Below are 16,622 nucleotides of genomic sequence, written 5' to 3'. Positions count from 1 at the left end.
ATCTGTAAATAAATTTGAGTTATTTATGCCCACTATTATTTAACTTCAGTATATGTAATCTTCAGTGTAGATCACTCCATCACTTTGATCATTTTACTTTATAGTATGTGATTGCTAATTATGTATCAAGTACTGTTCTAAATACATACAAGTATTAATTCATTTATTCTTTACAACTATCTTATGTGTTAGGTGATATTATCAGTTTATACATGAAAAAAATTGTACATTTTAACCTTAGGTTAGGTTAGGTTATATCCCTAAGGTTACAGGCTACAGTGGCAGAGCAGAAGTTCAAATCCAATTTAGTTTGCTTACAGTCACATTCTTAACTACTACTTGGATCTTTCCTGGATGAAGAATAGAGGAACTTCTAACCTATAGGCCAGATCCAGCTTTTGGTTCAAATTCATCAGGTTTGTAGAGTAAATTGCAAAAATCTACAATTACAAAAATTTAGTGTCAATTATCTAGGAGCCATTAGGTGGAGGCATTACTATGTAAAAGACATATTTCTCTTTAAACATGGTGGGAGAGGGGAAAAACACTATTTTCCCAAAAGTTAAATATCTGTTTCCATGGAAATAAGAAATATCACATTACACTTTCCTTTAAAACCTTTAGGTTTATCTTATAGACAAAAAAAAATTAAACAAATTCTGACAATGCGTATATTTTTAGAAACCCGAATAACTTATTTTAAGGGAAAAAAAAACAAAAATAATAGCACTGATGGAACTGTTTATTTTAGGGGGCTTCTTCATCATTCATTTATTAAATTTATTCATTCAATCAAGCCCTGAGTGCCTACTATACATGAAAAATTATACTAGTCACTGGGACACAAATGAAAGGCCCTCAAGGAATTCACCTTCTAGTACAATGCTTCTTAAAGTGTGGTTCACAGACTCCTAAAAGGGTCCAGGGTGTATTCTTGAGGCTCAAAACTATAAAAATAAACTTTTAATTTTGTTTTTGTTCTTAAAAGTTAAATAAAATATTAATACAAGTAGAGGCTGGATCATCCGTATGACCTAATAACCAAGACTAACCATAAAAAAAATGACAAATTATATACTATACTAAAATTAAGAATTTTTGTTCCTTAAAAGACACCGTCAAGAGTGAAAAAAAGCAATCCACAGAGTAGAAAAAAAATATTTCTAATACATATACCCACAAAACGCTCGTATCCAGATATGTAAAGATTCCTAAAAATTAATGAGAAAGACAATTTAATTTAAAAACTGGTAAAACAGCCCTGGCTGGTGTGGCTCAGTGGAATGAGTGCCAGCCTGTGAACCAAAGTGTCACTGGTTTGATTCCCAGTCAGGGCACATGCATAGGTTGTGGACCAGTAGGTCCCCAGTAGGGGACATGCAAGAAGCAACCACACACTGATGTTTTTCTCCCTCTTTTTCTCCCTCCCTTCCCCCTCTCTAAAAATAAATAAAATATTTTTTAAAAATTAAAACTGGTAAAACATTTGAACAAACCCTTCACAAACACAGTATCTAAATGGCCAATTATCATATAAAAAGGTACCCGTATCATTCATCCATCAACAGAAAAATACATATTAAAACCACAAAGAAATATCACTACATACCACTGAAAAGGCTGAAACAGAAAAGAATGACAATACCAAGTATCAGAGAGAATTTAGAGAAATCGGAACTCTCATTTCAGAAAATTATTTAAGCAGTATCTATGAAAACTAAACATATGTATACCATATAATCTAGCAATTTCACTTTTAGGTATATTTCCAACAGAGCTACATTACATGCATATGTCTACCAGAGGACTTGTAAAAGAAAGTACACGGTATCTTTATTCTCAATAATATAAAACTGGAAACATCCCAAATGTCCATCAACAATAGGATGGAATAATTGTGGAATAGTCATAATAGTGGAATAGTCATAATAGTGGAATAGGAAAAGGCAACAAAAACTTAACATTTAATAGTATAGATGAATCTTATAGACATGTTGAGCAATGAAGTCACACACAAGTACATACTATGTTCAAGAATACACAAAACACATCTATAGTTATTAGAAAGCAGAACAGTGATTATCATGGGGAGGGAGTAGCAAGTTACAAACCGGGACAGATAAGAGAAGGGCTTTCAGGGGTACTGTTATTATTCTTTCTAGCTGTGGGTCTGATTATACAGGTATATTTACTTTATAAAAATTCATGTAAATAGATCATAATTCAATAGTTTACTTTAAAAAATTGTCATACTGGTGTTATTTAAATCTTGAGTTTTTAGTGTTGTATTTAATTGGTAAGTCTATTTTTTAAATATTAAAGAATTTTTAGCTTAAAGAAATGTATAGAGTTTCACATCTAACATTCAGAATGTTATGATAACTTCCTTTCTTCCTTCATACTGTCATCCCTCCTTCTTGAATAATTCAGTCCAAAAGCCAGATTTCTCTCACTGCCAGAGATGGAAGTTACATATATGAAACGGGAAAAAGACAGAATTCAATTTATTGGAATTAGAGGGATTAGAGTGAATTCATGGGTTTCAGTAACACAGATACAGAAATAAGTATAGCGGTGTAGGTACATGTTTGTGTGTGCATCCTAGTTCGGTCCCTGAGAGGGCCAGAAAGGAGAGATGCCGCAATAGACACCAGAATACCTAGCATCAAGATTTTGATTTCTCGATAGTTGATTCCACAAAAGACTTCTTACAGAATGTGCTAATTCCAAGGTTGGGGCAGGGATGATTCTGGAACAGATTTTTGTACCAGAAAGAAAGTATTCAATCAAAGCAAAATAAATGATAGTAACAACCTGTAACACATTAAATAATTCTTTGGATCGTGGGAGAATGATAGCCACTGGCCACTGACATGATTATACTTAACTTCTAGAAAGATCATCTATAAATTAATTGAAGGAAAAATTGAAAGGGAGTCTACAGGAAGCAACTGCAATGGTCCACAAGGACAATAAATGATGAAACCCCAAACTGACGCAATGAGACAGAAAGAAAGGTGCTAATGGTTAAGATGGTCAGGAAGCAGACTTTCTAAGAACAAAATTATAACTTAGCCACTTGCCAAATGTGTGGCCTTCAGTAACTTTTGTGCTCTGTCTTCAATATAAAACATATAATAAGCATGTATTTGAAAGGGTTGTTATGAGGATATATGTGTAACCTCCCCACACATTTTTTTTTCTGTGGGTTAGGGTATCCTAAACAAGTGCTTCTTCTGCCTATTTGATAATACAACAGGGCTCTCAGTTTCTGACTTGAGTGAATGGCTGCTAGAATCACTGACCATAGAAGAAATGCTGGGGATGAATGCATTTCAGTCGGATGGTTACAGGGGTATCAAACTCATTTTCACCGGGGGTCACATCGGCCTCGCAGTTGCCCTCAAAGGGCTGAATGTAATTTTAGGACTGTATAAATGTTACTCCTCCTTAACAGTTAAGTGAGAGCTCGGCACTGCTGCTGGGTAGAAAGAAGGTGCCAAGCCAGATAAAACAAGGTGAAGAGCTAGATTCAGCCCTTGGGCCTTGTGTTTGCCACCAGTGGTTTAGAAGAGATGAGTTCAGTTTTAGATGTATTGTCAGATAAAAGCAGTTATAACTCTTTGCCTTCATTTCTTTTTCCCTGTGTTCTCCCTTTCTCATTCTTTTAAATAAAAGTTTATTTTCTACTAAATTACTTATTACTTAATGTCTCCCTCACAGGACTGAGGGTGGGGGAGGATCTGTTTCAAGTTTCTCAGAAACAATTTGGAAAGAGGATGAAAACTGTATATAAAAAAAAAAGATGAAAGAAAAACAAGTGACCAAAGGTTCAGCTCCCCTTCCCTGCTCTAATCAGTATTAAAAAATCAGAATGTCTTAATACAACTGTTGGTTGCCCAGACTCAAATAAAATATATTCAGCTTTATCTAAATACTCTCATTAAAGTATTCCTTAATGAAAGAATTGGTTCTAAAACAGAGTAACAAAAAGTCCCACAATACCTTACCTGTAGTCATGGTTGTTTAAAACAAAAAACAAAAACAAACAAAATAAAAAGCCCATGCATTTGGAAGAAAGTCAATTACAGAAAAAGTTTAACTTTTTAATAATGTGTTTGGAGTGTAGGGAGGTGTTATAGGCCAGTAATGAAAGATGCTATATAGATCTTTCTGGAATATATTATTACTTAAAAATTATTAGTCACACCTCCCACTGAAATTCAAGAGTGCTTTTTCAAACAATGAGTTAACCTACAACAATCCCATTTTATTTAATCTCAAGAAAAAGAAGACATGTAATTGCTTATGTGGAAAATTTGGTACCAAGTTAAAAAAAAGAAATGCTTAAATAAACACATAAAAGTTAACAAAAACAGAAAAGTCCATTGGCTTGCAAAATGTTTTAAAAGTAATAGAATAATTTTTAAATGACTCACTTACTTTGAAACAAAAACACAAATAATGATTTATTAGTTTGCCTGAAAATGTCCAGAAATCCATATATAACATATAGAACAAAACTTACCCCATCAGAAAAGAGAAGCAACATTACTACAATATTATGTCAAATGTTGCATTTAAGAGAAAATAAAAAAAGTAGTTATCATCACTGCATATCATCTTGCTTTATCTTTTTCTGTGATGACAAAAACCCAAGAATAATTATGGTGAAAGGACAAGCTCAGGGCAAGACTAGAAATAGTAACGTGTACACAACAAATAGCAATTATTTTCTATCATTTGTATTTTTTCACACCCATAGTATTTTGACCACAGTTTCACAATTGGCCAAGGAGTTTAGTTGTTTTTAGATTTGTCTTTGTTCTGCCCTGTCTGGTGGATTGAGTGGCTCAGTGGATTGAGTGCTGGACTGCGAACTAAGGGGTTGTGGGTTCAATTCCCAGTCAGGGCACATGCCTGGGTTACAGGCCAGTTCCCCCTTTGGGGCACATGAGAAGCAGCTGATTGACGTATCTCTAATACATTGATGTTTCTCTCCCTCTCTTTCTCCTGTCCTTCCCCTCTCTCTAAAAATAAATAAATAAAATCTAAAAAAAAAAAAAAAGGCCATGGTTGGTGTGGCTCAGTGGATTGATTGAGTGCCAGCCTGAGAACCACAGGGTCACTGGTTCAATTCCCAGTCAGGACACATGCCTGGGTTGCGGGCCAGGTCCCCAGTAGGAGCACAAGAGGCAACCACACATTGATGTTTCCCTCCCTTCCCCTTCTCTAAAGATAAATAATAAATCTTATACAAAATTGACCAAAACAATAGAGTAAAAGGCTGCTGGTCCCTTAAAAAAATATTTCTCTTTGTTCCTTCTTTGAAGTTCCTAATCTATTGATTATGGATTATATCCAATGATGGCATTCTAATAATTTACAAAAGGAATCCAATTTGTATTGTGTAGGTTTCATGTAAATTATAAGGTTAGCTATTTGAATGTGTGGGTTCCCATATTGTCAATAACCCACCAGTGCTCCCAGTTAGGTGATTTTGAAACCACATCTGCAATCCCCATTAACCCAAAGAACCACAATCTACAGCATATACTTGAATCCTATCAATTCTATGGCAGCCACACCACCGTTTTAAAAGCATTCCTCAAATATGCCAAGCTCACCATTCCCCCTAAGGCCTTTGCCTAAAATGCAGATCATTCATGTCTCAGCACCTACATTACCTCAGAGAGGACTTCCCAAACCAATCTAAGAAATGCCTTTCTTCCTTTCTTCCTTGCATATCCAGAGCCAAGGTCGTGAGCTGGTAAGAAACTTGCTTTGATTTGCTATGAGACTGAAATTTTAATTCAGACTAAACAAAACATTTTAAGGTCAGAAATCTATGGGATCTGACTGAAATGTCCTTTAGTGCCAGGGAAGGAAAACTCAACAGAACATAGCTGAAAGCGATATTTAGGGAAAAAAATAAGATGATTTCCTGTCGTAAATAAGTAAGTAAAATAGTGCCCCCATCTTCTGAACACTCAACTATATTGTTTTCTTCATAGCCCTCATTGCTACAAAAACTACCCAATGTGTTACTCATTTCTTTAACTTGTCATATTCAGTACTGTATCACTGACACTTAGAATAGTATGTGGCAGAGTAGATTCTCACATATTAGTGGAATGAACAAACCCGTTATAGAGGTCAAACATTCTTCATAGTACCTTTATGTACTCCATGTATTATGTTTTAACCAGGGCTGTAACTTGTTAATTTGTTTACAGAGCCTATCTGGCACCAATTTATTCTACCTACTATACTGAAGCAAGAAGTAGATGACTTTCTGTGACACAACTAGGATCACCAGGACCATAGCAAAAAATTAATAAGAAATACCTGGCTTTGTCTACCTCTCTTCTCCACCCTTCTTTGTCCACCAGATAGAAGCCTAGTGTCCTCTTGATACCCTCCTGCAGTCTGAAATTCTCCTCTGATAATTCACTGATGATTGATCCCTCAAAGTTCATCTTGAATTGCAACTTCCTATTAGTAGCTTTAATTAACACACATCACCTCCAGATTATGGTAACTATGGGCTTGGCCAAAATGTTTGTTCTAAGCCCTGGCAGGCGTAGCTCAGTGAATTGAGCATGGGCTGCGAACCAAAGTGGCGCAGGTTTGATTCCCAGTCAGGGCACATGCCTGGGCTGCAGGCCACGGCCCCCAGCTACTGCACATTGATGTTTCTCTTTCTCTTTCTCTCTCTCTCTCCCTCCCTCCCCTCTCTAAAAATAAATAAGTAAAATCTTAAAAAAAAAAAAAGTTTGTTCTGTTTTTTTCTGTAAGCTAGCTCTAGTAGTGCTTAACTACTAGACTCGTGGTCCTGTACTTAACTAGTAGTAGTCCTGTAATATTTAACTTCATTTGAAACAATTTTATTAGATGGCATTTGATATCTGTCATATCAGTGTGCATTTAAAAAACTTACAAAATTGGTGAATTTTTGCCCCGGCTGGTGTAGCTCAGTGGATTGAGCCCCAGCCTGTGAACCAAAGTGTCGCCAGTTTGATTCCCAGTCAGGGCACATGCCTGGGTTGCAGGCCAGGTCACCAGTAGGGGGTGCACGAGAGGCAACCACACATTGTTGTTCCTCTCCCTCTCTTTCTCCCTCCCTTGCCATCTAAGAAATAAATATTTTTTAAAAATTTGTTAAAAATTAGTGAATTTTTGTGTAGCCACTTTAATATTGAAGATGGAAGAAAAAAGCAACATTTTCAGCATATTATGCTTTATTATTTCAAGAAAGGTAAAAACACAACTGAAACACACAAAAAGATTTATGCAGTGTATGGGGAAGGTGCTGTGACTGATCGAATGTGTCAAAAGTGGTTTGTGAAGTTTCATTATAGAGATTTCTCACTGGACAATGCTCCATGGTCAGGTAGACCAGTTGAAGGTGATAGCAATCAAATTGAGAACAGTCAACATTATATCATGTGTAAGATACTCAACATACTCAAAATATCGAAACCAATAAAAGTTATTGGTAAAAATGAAAAATGTCTTTTATTTTATGAAAAAACTAAATGGACTTTATGGCCAACCCAATACATGACTTGTTTCCTGTTTCCTTCAGGTCTCGGCTCAAATATCATGTCCTTAGAGACCTTCCCTAATCATCCTATCAAAAATAACACCTATCACTCTCTATCCTTTACCATGATTATTTTTCTTCATAGCATTTATCAAAACCTGACTTTACAGTATATATTTATTTGCTTACATGTTTATTGACTGTCTCCCCCACAAAAATGTAAGTTATAAGTTACATTAAGGGCAAGAATTTGTCTGCCTAGATCACCATTACCCGGATGGAATTAGAAAATGCTAAATACTTGTTGAATAAACTTATTTTCCACAGACTTAAAGACTCCTGTTTGGTTTTAAGAAACATGGTTTTATTAGCACAAATGCCCCTCATACATGGCCACCCCACAAATCATATTTTGAATACACACAAAATAGAAGTAATGAGTAATATGATTTATGTGTAAGAGCCAAGAAGAGATTGAGGGCTTAATATATATGCTCACATATTCTTTCAAATATTCCTCATTATCTATGGAACTTTATTTCAAACTCCCTTGTCTAGCACTGAAGACAGACCTTTCACAATCTAATCTGACTTTCCTTTGTATTCCTGTCTCCCACTGTTTCCCATATTCTGGGCTACTATGCTGCAGACTTCACGAAGAACTGCTCACATAGACACAGCATGCATTCCTGCACACTGCAGCCACAATGATCTAGTCTCCCTTCCTGCCAAATTTTCTGCTAACCACCACTTACAAAAAACCTAAACATTCTTCAAAATCCAGATCTAATGCTTTCTCCATAAAACTTTCCTTCATCATCCCACCAGAAATGATCTCAGTCTGTAAGGGACCATACAACATGTGGTAACACTCTTGAAGTTCTTGTCTTAAAGCAAATCATTAGTACTTTTTAATCTCCTTTAGCATATGGTAATTTCCCAAACAGGCTGGGCATTGTTTTATTTATCTTTGTACCCTTCGTGATGCCTTAGACATGTGTCTAACAAAATTAATTTAAAAATGAATAAATTCTACACAACTCTGAGTCACTCCTTTGCACTAGATGGTTAAGGCATCAAAAGATTAATAAAGTCCCAGCACTAATGGGGCTTACAATCCAGAAAGAGATATGTGAGCAGATCATGTAAATTACACATAAGGCATACTGTAAGTGCTAGAACAGACTGATGGCTGTGCTGTGGTTGTGTAGAGCAGGCAACAATTAATATCAAATGAGAGCACTGATAAGAAAGGGGATATCTAGGCTGAGTGTTAAGAATAAATAAGATTTTAACAGGAAAACACCAAAGGGAGGGGCCATTCCTGACAGAAGAAACAGCAAAGATAAAGTCTTGGAAGTCTCTAGTATGCTACTGAACCAAAAAATAACAGCCAGAAAGAGAGAGAAAGAGGAAGAGGGGGAGAGGGGAGAGAGGGAGAAGGAGAGAGAGAGAGAAGGAGTAAGAGGAGAGAGGGAAGGAGGAAATATGAATATGAATGTGTTACTAGGGAGAAGACCCAGCTGGAAGGACCTCAAAGAATTTGAACAATCAAAGGTATCTAAGCAGGAAAGTGATATGATTAGTACTGTTTCGGTTTACAGCTCAGATCAGGATTAAGAGATAAAAATAGTGAAATCATGGCAGTTAAAACTCTCTGAGACCTCTGGCTGGTGCAGCTCAGGGGATGGAGCACGGACCTCCAAACCAAAGGGTCACTGGTTCAATTCCCAGTCAAGGCACATGCCTGAGTTGCAGGCCAGGTCCCCAGTAGGGAGCACATGAAAGGCAACCACACATTGATGTTTCTCTTTCTCTCTCTTTCTCCTTCCCCTCTCTCTAAAAATAAGTAAATAAAATCTTTAAAAAACATTAAAAAACTGTTGGGGGGGAGTACAAAAGCTAAAAACTAAATCCTGAAGATTACACTGGGGAGGAAAAGAGAAAAGAGGAAGGAGGTCAGTGAAAAACACAAGTTATCTGAGAGACAGGAGACCAAGGAGAGAATCTCATAAAAACCAGAAGGGAAGCAGGGGTAGTAACCAACAATAAAAGAAGAGAGGATGAATGTATGAAAAGAATCTTACTTGACAAACAGGGGGTTGCTAAAGCTCTTAAGACTGAGAGTTTCAATATAATTGTGTGAGGGCAGGGAGAGAGCCAACTCACTGTAAGTTAAGAGAAAAGGTGAAGAATTAGAAAGGCATCAAGTGGGGACTGCTTTTGTAAGAACTGTGACAGTGAATGGGAAGAGAGAAAATGTTAAAAGTCTGAGGCCAAAGCAGAGCACAGGTTAAGTTTCTATGAGGAGTTATATGAACTTTTTATCCCCACAGAATAAAGGAAACTGAAACAAAATAACAGGAAACATGCTGCCAAGTCCTGAAGGGTGAAATGAAGGCAGAAAAAGTGGAAGGAGGCAATACAGAGGGTACCTTGAAAAAGAGAAGAACATAGGGGAAACTATAAAAATTTGTGGTATTGACAAGGAAATTAAGGGCACTCCAATAATTGGATAAAGTAAGCAATAAAGAATTAAATAGGGTAAGGCTCAGCAAAATAAGATGTGAGCAATTGCTATTTGGAAAAGGACACTCAATTGGAAATAAAGAAAATGAGCACTGAAGACCTAGACGATAACTGCAAAAGTAAAGGAACAAACAGGATTAAACGTTAAAACAAAAAGTTAGAGTAGTAACATTAAAAAGTTATAAACTCTCCAGGCAACTAGTAATCGTACATCAACATGTACAACACAAATCTTTGTATTATCCAAAATATTCCCAAAATCCAGCAATAGTCTACTTGCTTTAAACAGAGAATACGACTGTATCACAATCAAATCCCAATATTTTAAAAAGTAGGTGGTTTTTATTGCATTGAGTTCTGACTTAATAAGTTTCATATCAAAGTTTTGAATCTTATCTTTCATAACACTAACTACCCTCTTTTGGATCATCCACAAATTCAATAAACTTAACCCAACACAGGAAGTGGACATTTTCTTTCAGCAGGACACTAAAAAGGCCTCCTTCAGGATTGATGATAATCAGGGTTGTTTAACTGATAATGAATCAAATTCTAATTATATTCACATATAGCCTACATCTCTCTATTTTGACCACAAAACATGATAATTCTGTCAAATTGCTCTGGCGAAATCTAATTATACAATGTCTAAAGCATTTTTCTAATGAACCAGTCTATTAATTCTCTCCAAAAAAAAAAAAAAGGAAATGAGGCTAATCTGGCCACACCCTAGCCAGCCCTGTCTCTATTCAAGGTACCACCAGCTTTGAATTTAAATGATCCTATAAATCAAGTTAATGGCTCTATCCTGACAGGATCACACTACCTTTCTCCAAGGAAGACAAACTTTCCACTTTTTAATTAGCTACTCCTAAATGTATGAATATAAGGAAATCTCCCCTCCCCAAACAGGGAGAGAAAAAAAAATTCCTGGCCAATTTAAATATGTAAACTTTTGGTGATACAGTTAAAAGGATCAAACGTCTCTCTATAATGTCCATTATATTACATTAGTTGTACATATCTAAAATCACATACTATATAAAAGAATATTTAGAAGTTCATTTCCCCCTTTCAACATTTCATAAAAAAATTTTATTGAAATTTTCCCAGTGTATCTTTGGTATGTTTTCACGTTCACTAGAATGACTGAATCATTTACCAGTTTTTTAAAGCATTGTTTCCTTCCTTTTATTTACAAAAGTTGTTTGGGTTACAGATTTTTTGAATCCTTGTTATCTTTTTAACCTGAATACTATCTGCTCATTTTCTATATATTCAGGCAACTTTTTCATTCTTTAGATGTGTGCTGTAGATGTAGATTCACAATCTCTACAAGGTAAGCACTTACTATTGTTGACTGAAGTAGTTTCAGACTTACACCTCCTCCAGTCAATCCTTTGCCAGACTTTTTGTATGGGGTAAAATAAAGTGACTTACTGTTTTCTAAGAGATATTTTTTTAGGGGAAAACAAGATATGTTGTTGTAATATGCAGGTAATCAAGTCAAAAATTCATAAAGATTTAGGAACCCAATTATTTCTTAGACACATTTCAATTAAAAACAAGCTATTGCTTAAGTTACATGCGGATGCATTAACAGTAGTCTATAGAAGTCAAACAAATTTTCTTTCTAAGGCGATATATTAGAACTTTGCTATACTGTTATAAAAGAATAGTAGAGTAGGACAGGTTACTCAATTTCTGTGAATTATTTTTCCTAGAGAAACAGCAAGAGTAGTCATTCTAGTAATTTATGTGTATCATTCAAGAATTAAGTACCCGTCACTGTTTCAAGCATTTTACACTCATTAACTCAACCTTCACAATGCTCCTATGACACAGGCACTATTGATAATTTCACTTCATTGATGGGAAACCGGGCAGAGAGGTTAAGAAACTTGTCCAAAGTCACACAGCTTCTAACCAACCAAAATTCAGTCTAGTTCTAGGCCCCTCCCCCTCTAAAAGAAGATACATTGCCCCTTAAGTTAGTAAAAATAGGTCTACATTCTAAGACAGTCCCATCTATCAGGCATGATGTAGTTTAGAGAAGACACGAGAGAGGTTTTAGTGTATTTTAACATGTTTTCTATTCGATTATTTTCTACTATCCATCAACACTGCCTAGAGGCATAAATGATGGTTTGAGCGAGGAGTACTTCATCTGTTGTGTTTATGTTCCTTGAGCTAATCAGGCCCCCATTTCAGTAAATACTTTTAAGGCAAAACGTCCCTACTATAAACACAAGCATAGAATAAGCAAAGTAGTGCTCTGTCTTCCTCATTCTCAACATTTTAACTGATAGAGAACCTGACCCTCTAGGCCCAGATCTCCCCTGCTATCCCAAATCTATAAAACTAACTTTAAACCGTTTTTCTTGTATACCGTAACTTTCCTAAACCCTAAAATTAGAGTAGCATTTCCTCAGTACTCAACTGGTTGTGTGCTGTAATGGAGATAATGAGCAGTTTCCCAAAGAAAAAAAGGGTAAAATAGGAACTGAAGAATGGGAGAACAGTAGAAGGGAAAGTACAGCGTGTAGAACGGGGAGTGAGGTGGAAAGCGCTGTTGTCTGACATGGAATTCCGTGCAGAGAGAATGAGAACAGAAATTGAGGAGGAGGGGATGGTCATGAAACCCATGTTGGGCAGCATTTTCTGGGATTTTCCTTTTATGCGTTTTAGATTCTCATTTCGGAAAAAACTGAGAACCTCAGAGCAGCAACTGCTTAATCGGTCAGGGCACATTTCCTCTCCCGCCGGAGGTCAGAACTGGTCCCTTGCAAGCTTCGCTCCCCGTTGGACCGCAGCCGGGCCTTTCTAACATCGGTCAATCCGCGGGAGGGACAACCAGAACCTCTCGACCCCAAGGCCAGAGACCCGCGTTCCGGTCCTCGGCGGCAGCCTCCCAGGTTTCCCTTCCGGTAGACAACTCCCACATTTCCCTCCAGAACCTGAACCGAGTCTTTACCGAAGAGCTGAACCCAGCGGTCACGGACTAAATACCAAGCTGGACTGAGGGTTTTACCTTTAACAGATTAGACGTCGCCATGTTTCTTCAACTTAGAATCTCGCGAGACGGCGCGAGATTTCGTGGCGCCGGAGACCAGGCCACAACTGGAGGCCGGAGTTCCCACCAGGTCCGACGGGCCCACCGGCCGCACCGGGGGTATGGTGGGAAGCGGGCGGCGTGCCAATAGCGCTGACTTCGTTCCAGGTACCTGGAGCTTTTTCTGTTTCCCCCTACATGGTCACCGGAGCTTCCCCACTCGGAAGAACTCATGCAAACGCTCAGGGAGCTGGCTACGGCGAACGGTGAGAGGGTAACGGGAGCCGACCTGAATTAGAAGTGGAAGCATCGACTCTAGGAGCTTCCCCACTCCATCGGATTAGCTTTTGAAGTTGCACCCTCAGCCGCCACCGGCAACGAATTTAGCTCGGCTCAGACCCGGCAGCTCAGGTTCCACGGCTGCATCACGTGACACAGCGGGCGGGGGCGCGCTCGAGAACGAGCGTGGGAGCCTGGAAACCTTGGTGGGCACCGGAGGCGGCGCAGGAGTGGGAGCGCGCCCTCTGCTGGCGGGACCATACATCTTCCTTCAGCCAGCGCACCGAACCAGGTGACTCGGTTTTAAGGGAGGTCTAATGAAATATCTGTAACAGCTGTCTTCGGTAAGAACTGGCACGTGGAAGCCTCCCAATAAATATTTGTTGAATGAATGCACAAAAGTATTGACTACTCTATTAAAGAGGGCTTGGCGCTAGTCTTGACCAGTTTGGCTCAATTCATTCAGCGTGTTGTGCAAGGGGAAAGGTTACCTGTTGGATCCTGAGGGGTCAGGACTCATCCTGGGTTGCTGGTTTGGTCCAGATCCTGGCAGTTACTAGAAGCAACTTATCGATGTTTCTCTCCCTCCTTCCCTTCCTCTCTCTCTCTAAAAAAATAAAATATCTTTTAAATATGCTTTATTGGTTATGCTCTTAGAGTTGCCTCAATCTTTTTCTTCCCTTTATTTCTCTGCCCTGTACCCCACTTACCACAAGCATTCCCCCACCTGAGTTCGTGTCCATGGGTCATACGTACAAGTTCTTTGGCTTCTCCACTTCCCATATTATTCTTAACCTCCCCCTCTTTATTTTGTACCTACCATTTATGCTTCTTATTCCCTGTACCTTTTCCCCCATTCTCCCCCCTGCCCCTACCACATGGATAACCCTCCATGTGGTCTCTATTTCTGTGAATCTGTTCCTATTCTAGCTGTTTGTTTAGTTCATTTTGGTTTTGTTTTTTTAGATTCGGTTGTTGATAGTTGTGAGTTCTCATTTTATTGTTCATATTTTTTATCTTTTTCTTACATAAGTCTCTTTAACATTTCATATAATAAGGGCTTGGTGATAATGAACTCCTTTAGCTTCACTTTATCTGCCTTCCATTCTAAATGAAAGCTTTGCTGGATAGAGTAATCTTGGATGTAGGTCTTTGCCATTCATGACTCTGAATATTTTCCAGCCCCTTCTTGCCTACAAGGTTTCTATTGAAAGTCAGCTGATAGTCTTATGGGAACTCCTTTGTAGGTAACTGTCTGCTTTTCCCTTGCTGCTTTTAAGATTCTCTCCTTATCTTTCATCTGGGGTAACTTAATTATTATGTGCCTTGGTTTGTTCCTCCTTGGGTCCAACTTCTTTGGGACTCTCTGAGCTTCGTGGACTTCCTGGAAGTCTGTTTCCTTTGCCATATTAAGGAAGATTCCTTCATTATTTTTTCAAATAACTTTTCAGTTTCTTGCTCTTCCTCTGCTCCTTCTGAATCTCCCTATGATTCAAATGCTGGAATGTTTCCAGATGTCCTGGAGGTTCCTAAGCTTCTGCTCATTTTTTTGAATTCTTGTTTCTTCATTCTGTTCTGGTCGCATGTTTATTTCTTCCTTCTGCTCCAAATCATTTATTTGAGTCCTGGCTTCCTTGCCATCACTGTTGGTTCCTGTACATTTTCTTTTATTTCACTTTTCTTAGCCTTCACTTTTTCCTCTGTTTTGCAACAATACTCAACCATGTCTTTGAGCATCCTGATTACTAGTGTTTTGAACTGTCCATCTGATAGGTTGGCTATCTCTTCATTGTTTAGTTGTATTTTTTTCTGGAACTTTGATCTGTTCTTTCATTTGGGCCAAATTTTTTTTGTCTTGACGCACCTGTTATGTAGTAAGGGATGGAGCTTTAGGTATTTGCCAGGGTGGGGCAACCCGCCTTGCTGTGTTGTGGCACTGTATGTGGGGGAGGGTTCCTAGAGGGAACAGTGCTGCTTGCTCAGCAATCAGTGCACATTCAGTCATTTCCACCGCTACCCACAAGCTAATTGAGCTCTTCTGGTGCTGATCCCAAGGAGGTGGGTGGTTTTGTGTACCTTCTAGGACCCTGTGGGTCTCTCCAAGAAACTCTTCTCTGAGACTGGGAGTATCTCTTGCTGCTTCAGCTCCCACAGGTTTTTTCAGTTAGAGGTTTTGAGGCTTTATTTACCCTGTTGGAACCTTGGGTTATGTGGTGTGTCTCACTCCCCAGTTCTTCCTCCTGGTTTGTCCACAGGCAAGTGTGGGACCACCCAGTACAGCTGTTCATCTCTGCCCCTCCTGTCAGTCTGGATGAATGTTTCTTCTTTAACTCCTTAATTGCCAGACTTCCATACAGTTTGATTTTCTGGCAATTCTGGTTGTTTTTTGTTTTTAGATGTGTTCTTGTACTTCTTTTGGTTGTTCAAGGAGGCAAAGTGTATCTACCTACACCTCCATCTTAATCCGAAGTCTCTAAAAATAATTAAATAACATCTTAAAAAAAGAGTGCCTAACACTGAAATCTATAAATGCTTGATTAGGCAATGAATATCAATCATGGATTTCCTGAAGGCATATTATGTTAGAAGATCCTAAACCACAAGCCCTCAAGGTTTATACCTTTAGACCACAAGCCACTGGAAAAGGGAAGAGAATATAATTTATAGGTAGAACCTGCAATGTACCTGATACTGCATTGTGCATGTTTACAAACATTCACTCATAATATGTTAGAAATAGATAAGAGCTATAGAGTAAAATAAACCAGGGAAGGGGGATGATGTTTGATATTTTAAATAGACTCATCCAAGTAGGACTCACTGAGAAGATGGCATTTGAGCAAATACTTGAAGGAGGTGTGGAAGAAGACCAGGCCTATGTGGGAGAAGAGCATCCCAGAGGGGACTCACAGGTGGCAGGTTGCCAAGAATGTCCAAGGAACAGTGAGAGGGTTGCTGTGTTCAGAGCAGAGAAAGGAAAGAGAGCATAAGACTGTATATGGCTTTGTTGACCACTGTAAAGACTGGTTTTCATTCTGAGTGAAGTGGGGCACCACTGCAGGCTTTTGAACAAAGGACTGGCATGGTCATACTCTTGTTTTAACATGATTACTCTGGCTGTGGCATAATGAATAGAAGCAGAAAAGTAATTTAGAAAGCTTTTGTAATATTTCATTAAATCAACACAACAATCATGCCACCTAGGTGTCTCCATTT

At 38.3% G+C, this 16,622-nt stretch overlaps 2 protein-coding genes across 2 annotated transcripts in view; one reads left to right on the top strand and one right to left on the bottom strand.

Annotated features, from left to right (window-relative positions):
* CUL5 (cullin 5) overlaps positions 1 to 13,238 on the bottom strand; it is a 101,571-nt gene extending 88,333 nt beyond the window's left edge. Inside the window, exon 1 of the mRNA XM_045836537.1 lies at positions 13,107 to 13,238. Within this exon, the coding sequence (XP_045692493.1) occupies positions 13,107 to 13,130 (24 nt within the window). The 5' untranslated portion in view covers positions 13,131 to 13,238. The remainder of the gene's footprint in view (positions 1 to 13,106) is intronic.
* A 431-nt stretch (positions 13,239 to 13,669) lies between these two features.
* The window catches only part of SLC35F2 (solute carrier family 35 member F2), a 176,838-nt gene continuing 173,885 nt past the window's right edge, over positions 13,670 to 16,622 (top strand). The window contains exon 1 of the mRNA XM_045836550.1: positions 13,670 to 13,750. The gene's annotated coding sequence lies outside the window, so the exon portion shown is untranslated. The remainder of the gene's footprint in view (positions 13,751 to 16,622) is intronic.

The sequence above is a fragment of the Phyllostomus hastatus genome, unplaced genomic scaffold (assembly GCF_019186645.2).
Source record: "Phyllostomus hastatus isolate PE091 unplaced genomic scaffold, TTU_PhHast_1.1 phas_contig_113, whole genome shotgun sequence".
Lineage (NCBI taxonomy): Eukaryota > Metazoa > Chordata > Mammalia > Chiroptera > Phyllostomidae > Phyllostomus > Phyllostomus hastatus.
The sequence above is the reverse complement of the archived record's forward strand: the minus strand, read 5'-3'. Positions and strand labels throughout refer to the sequence as shown.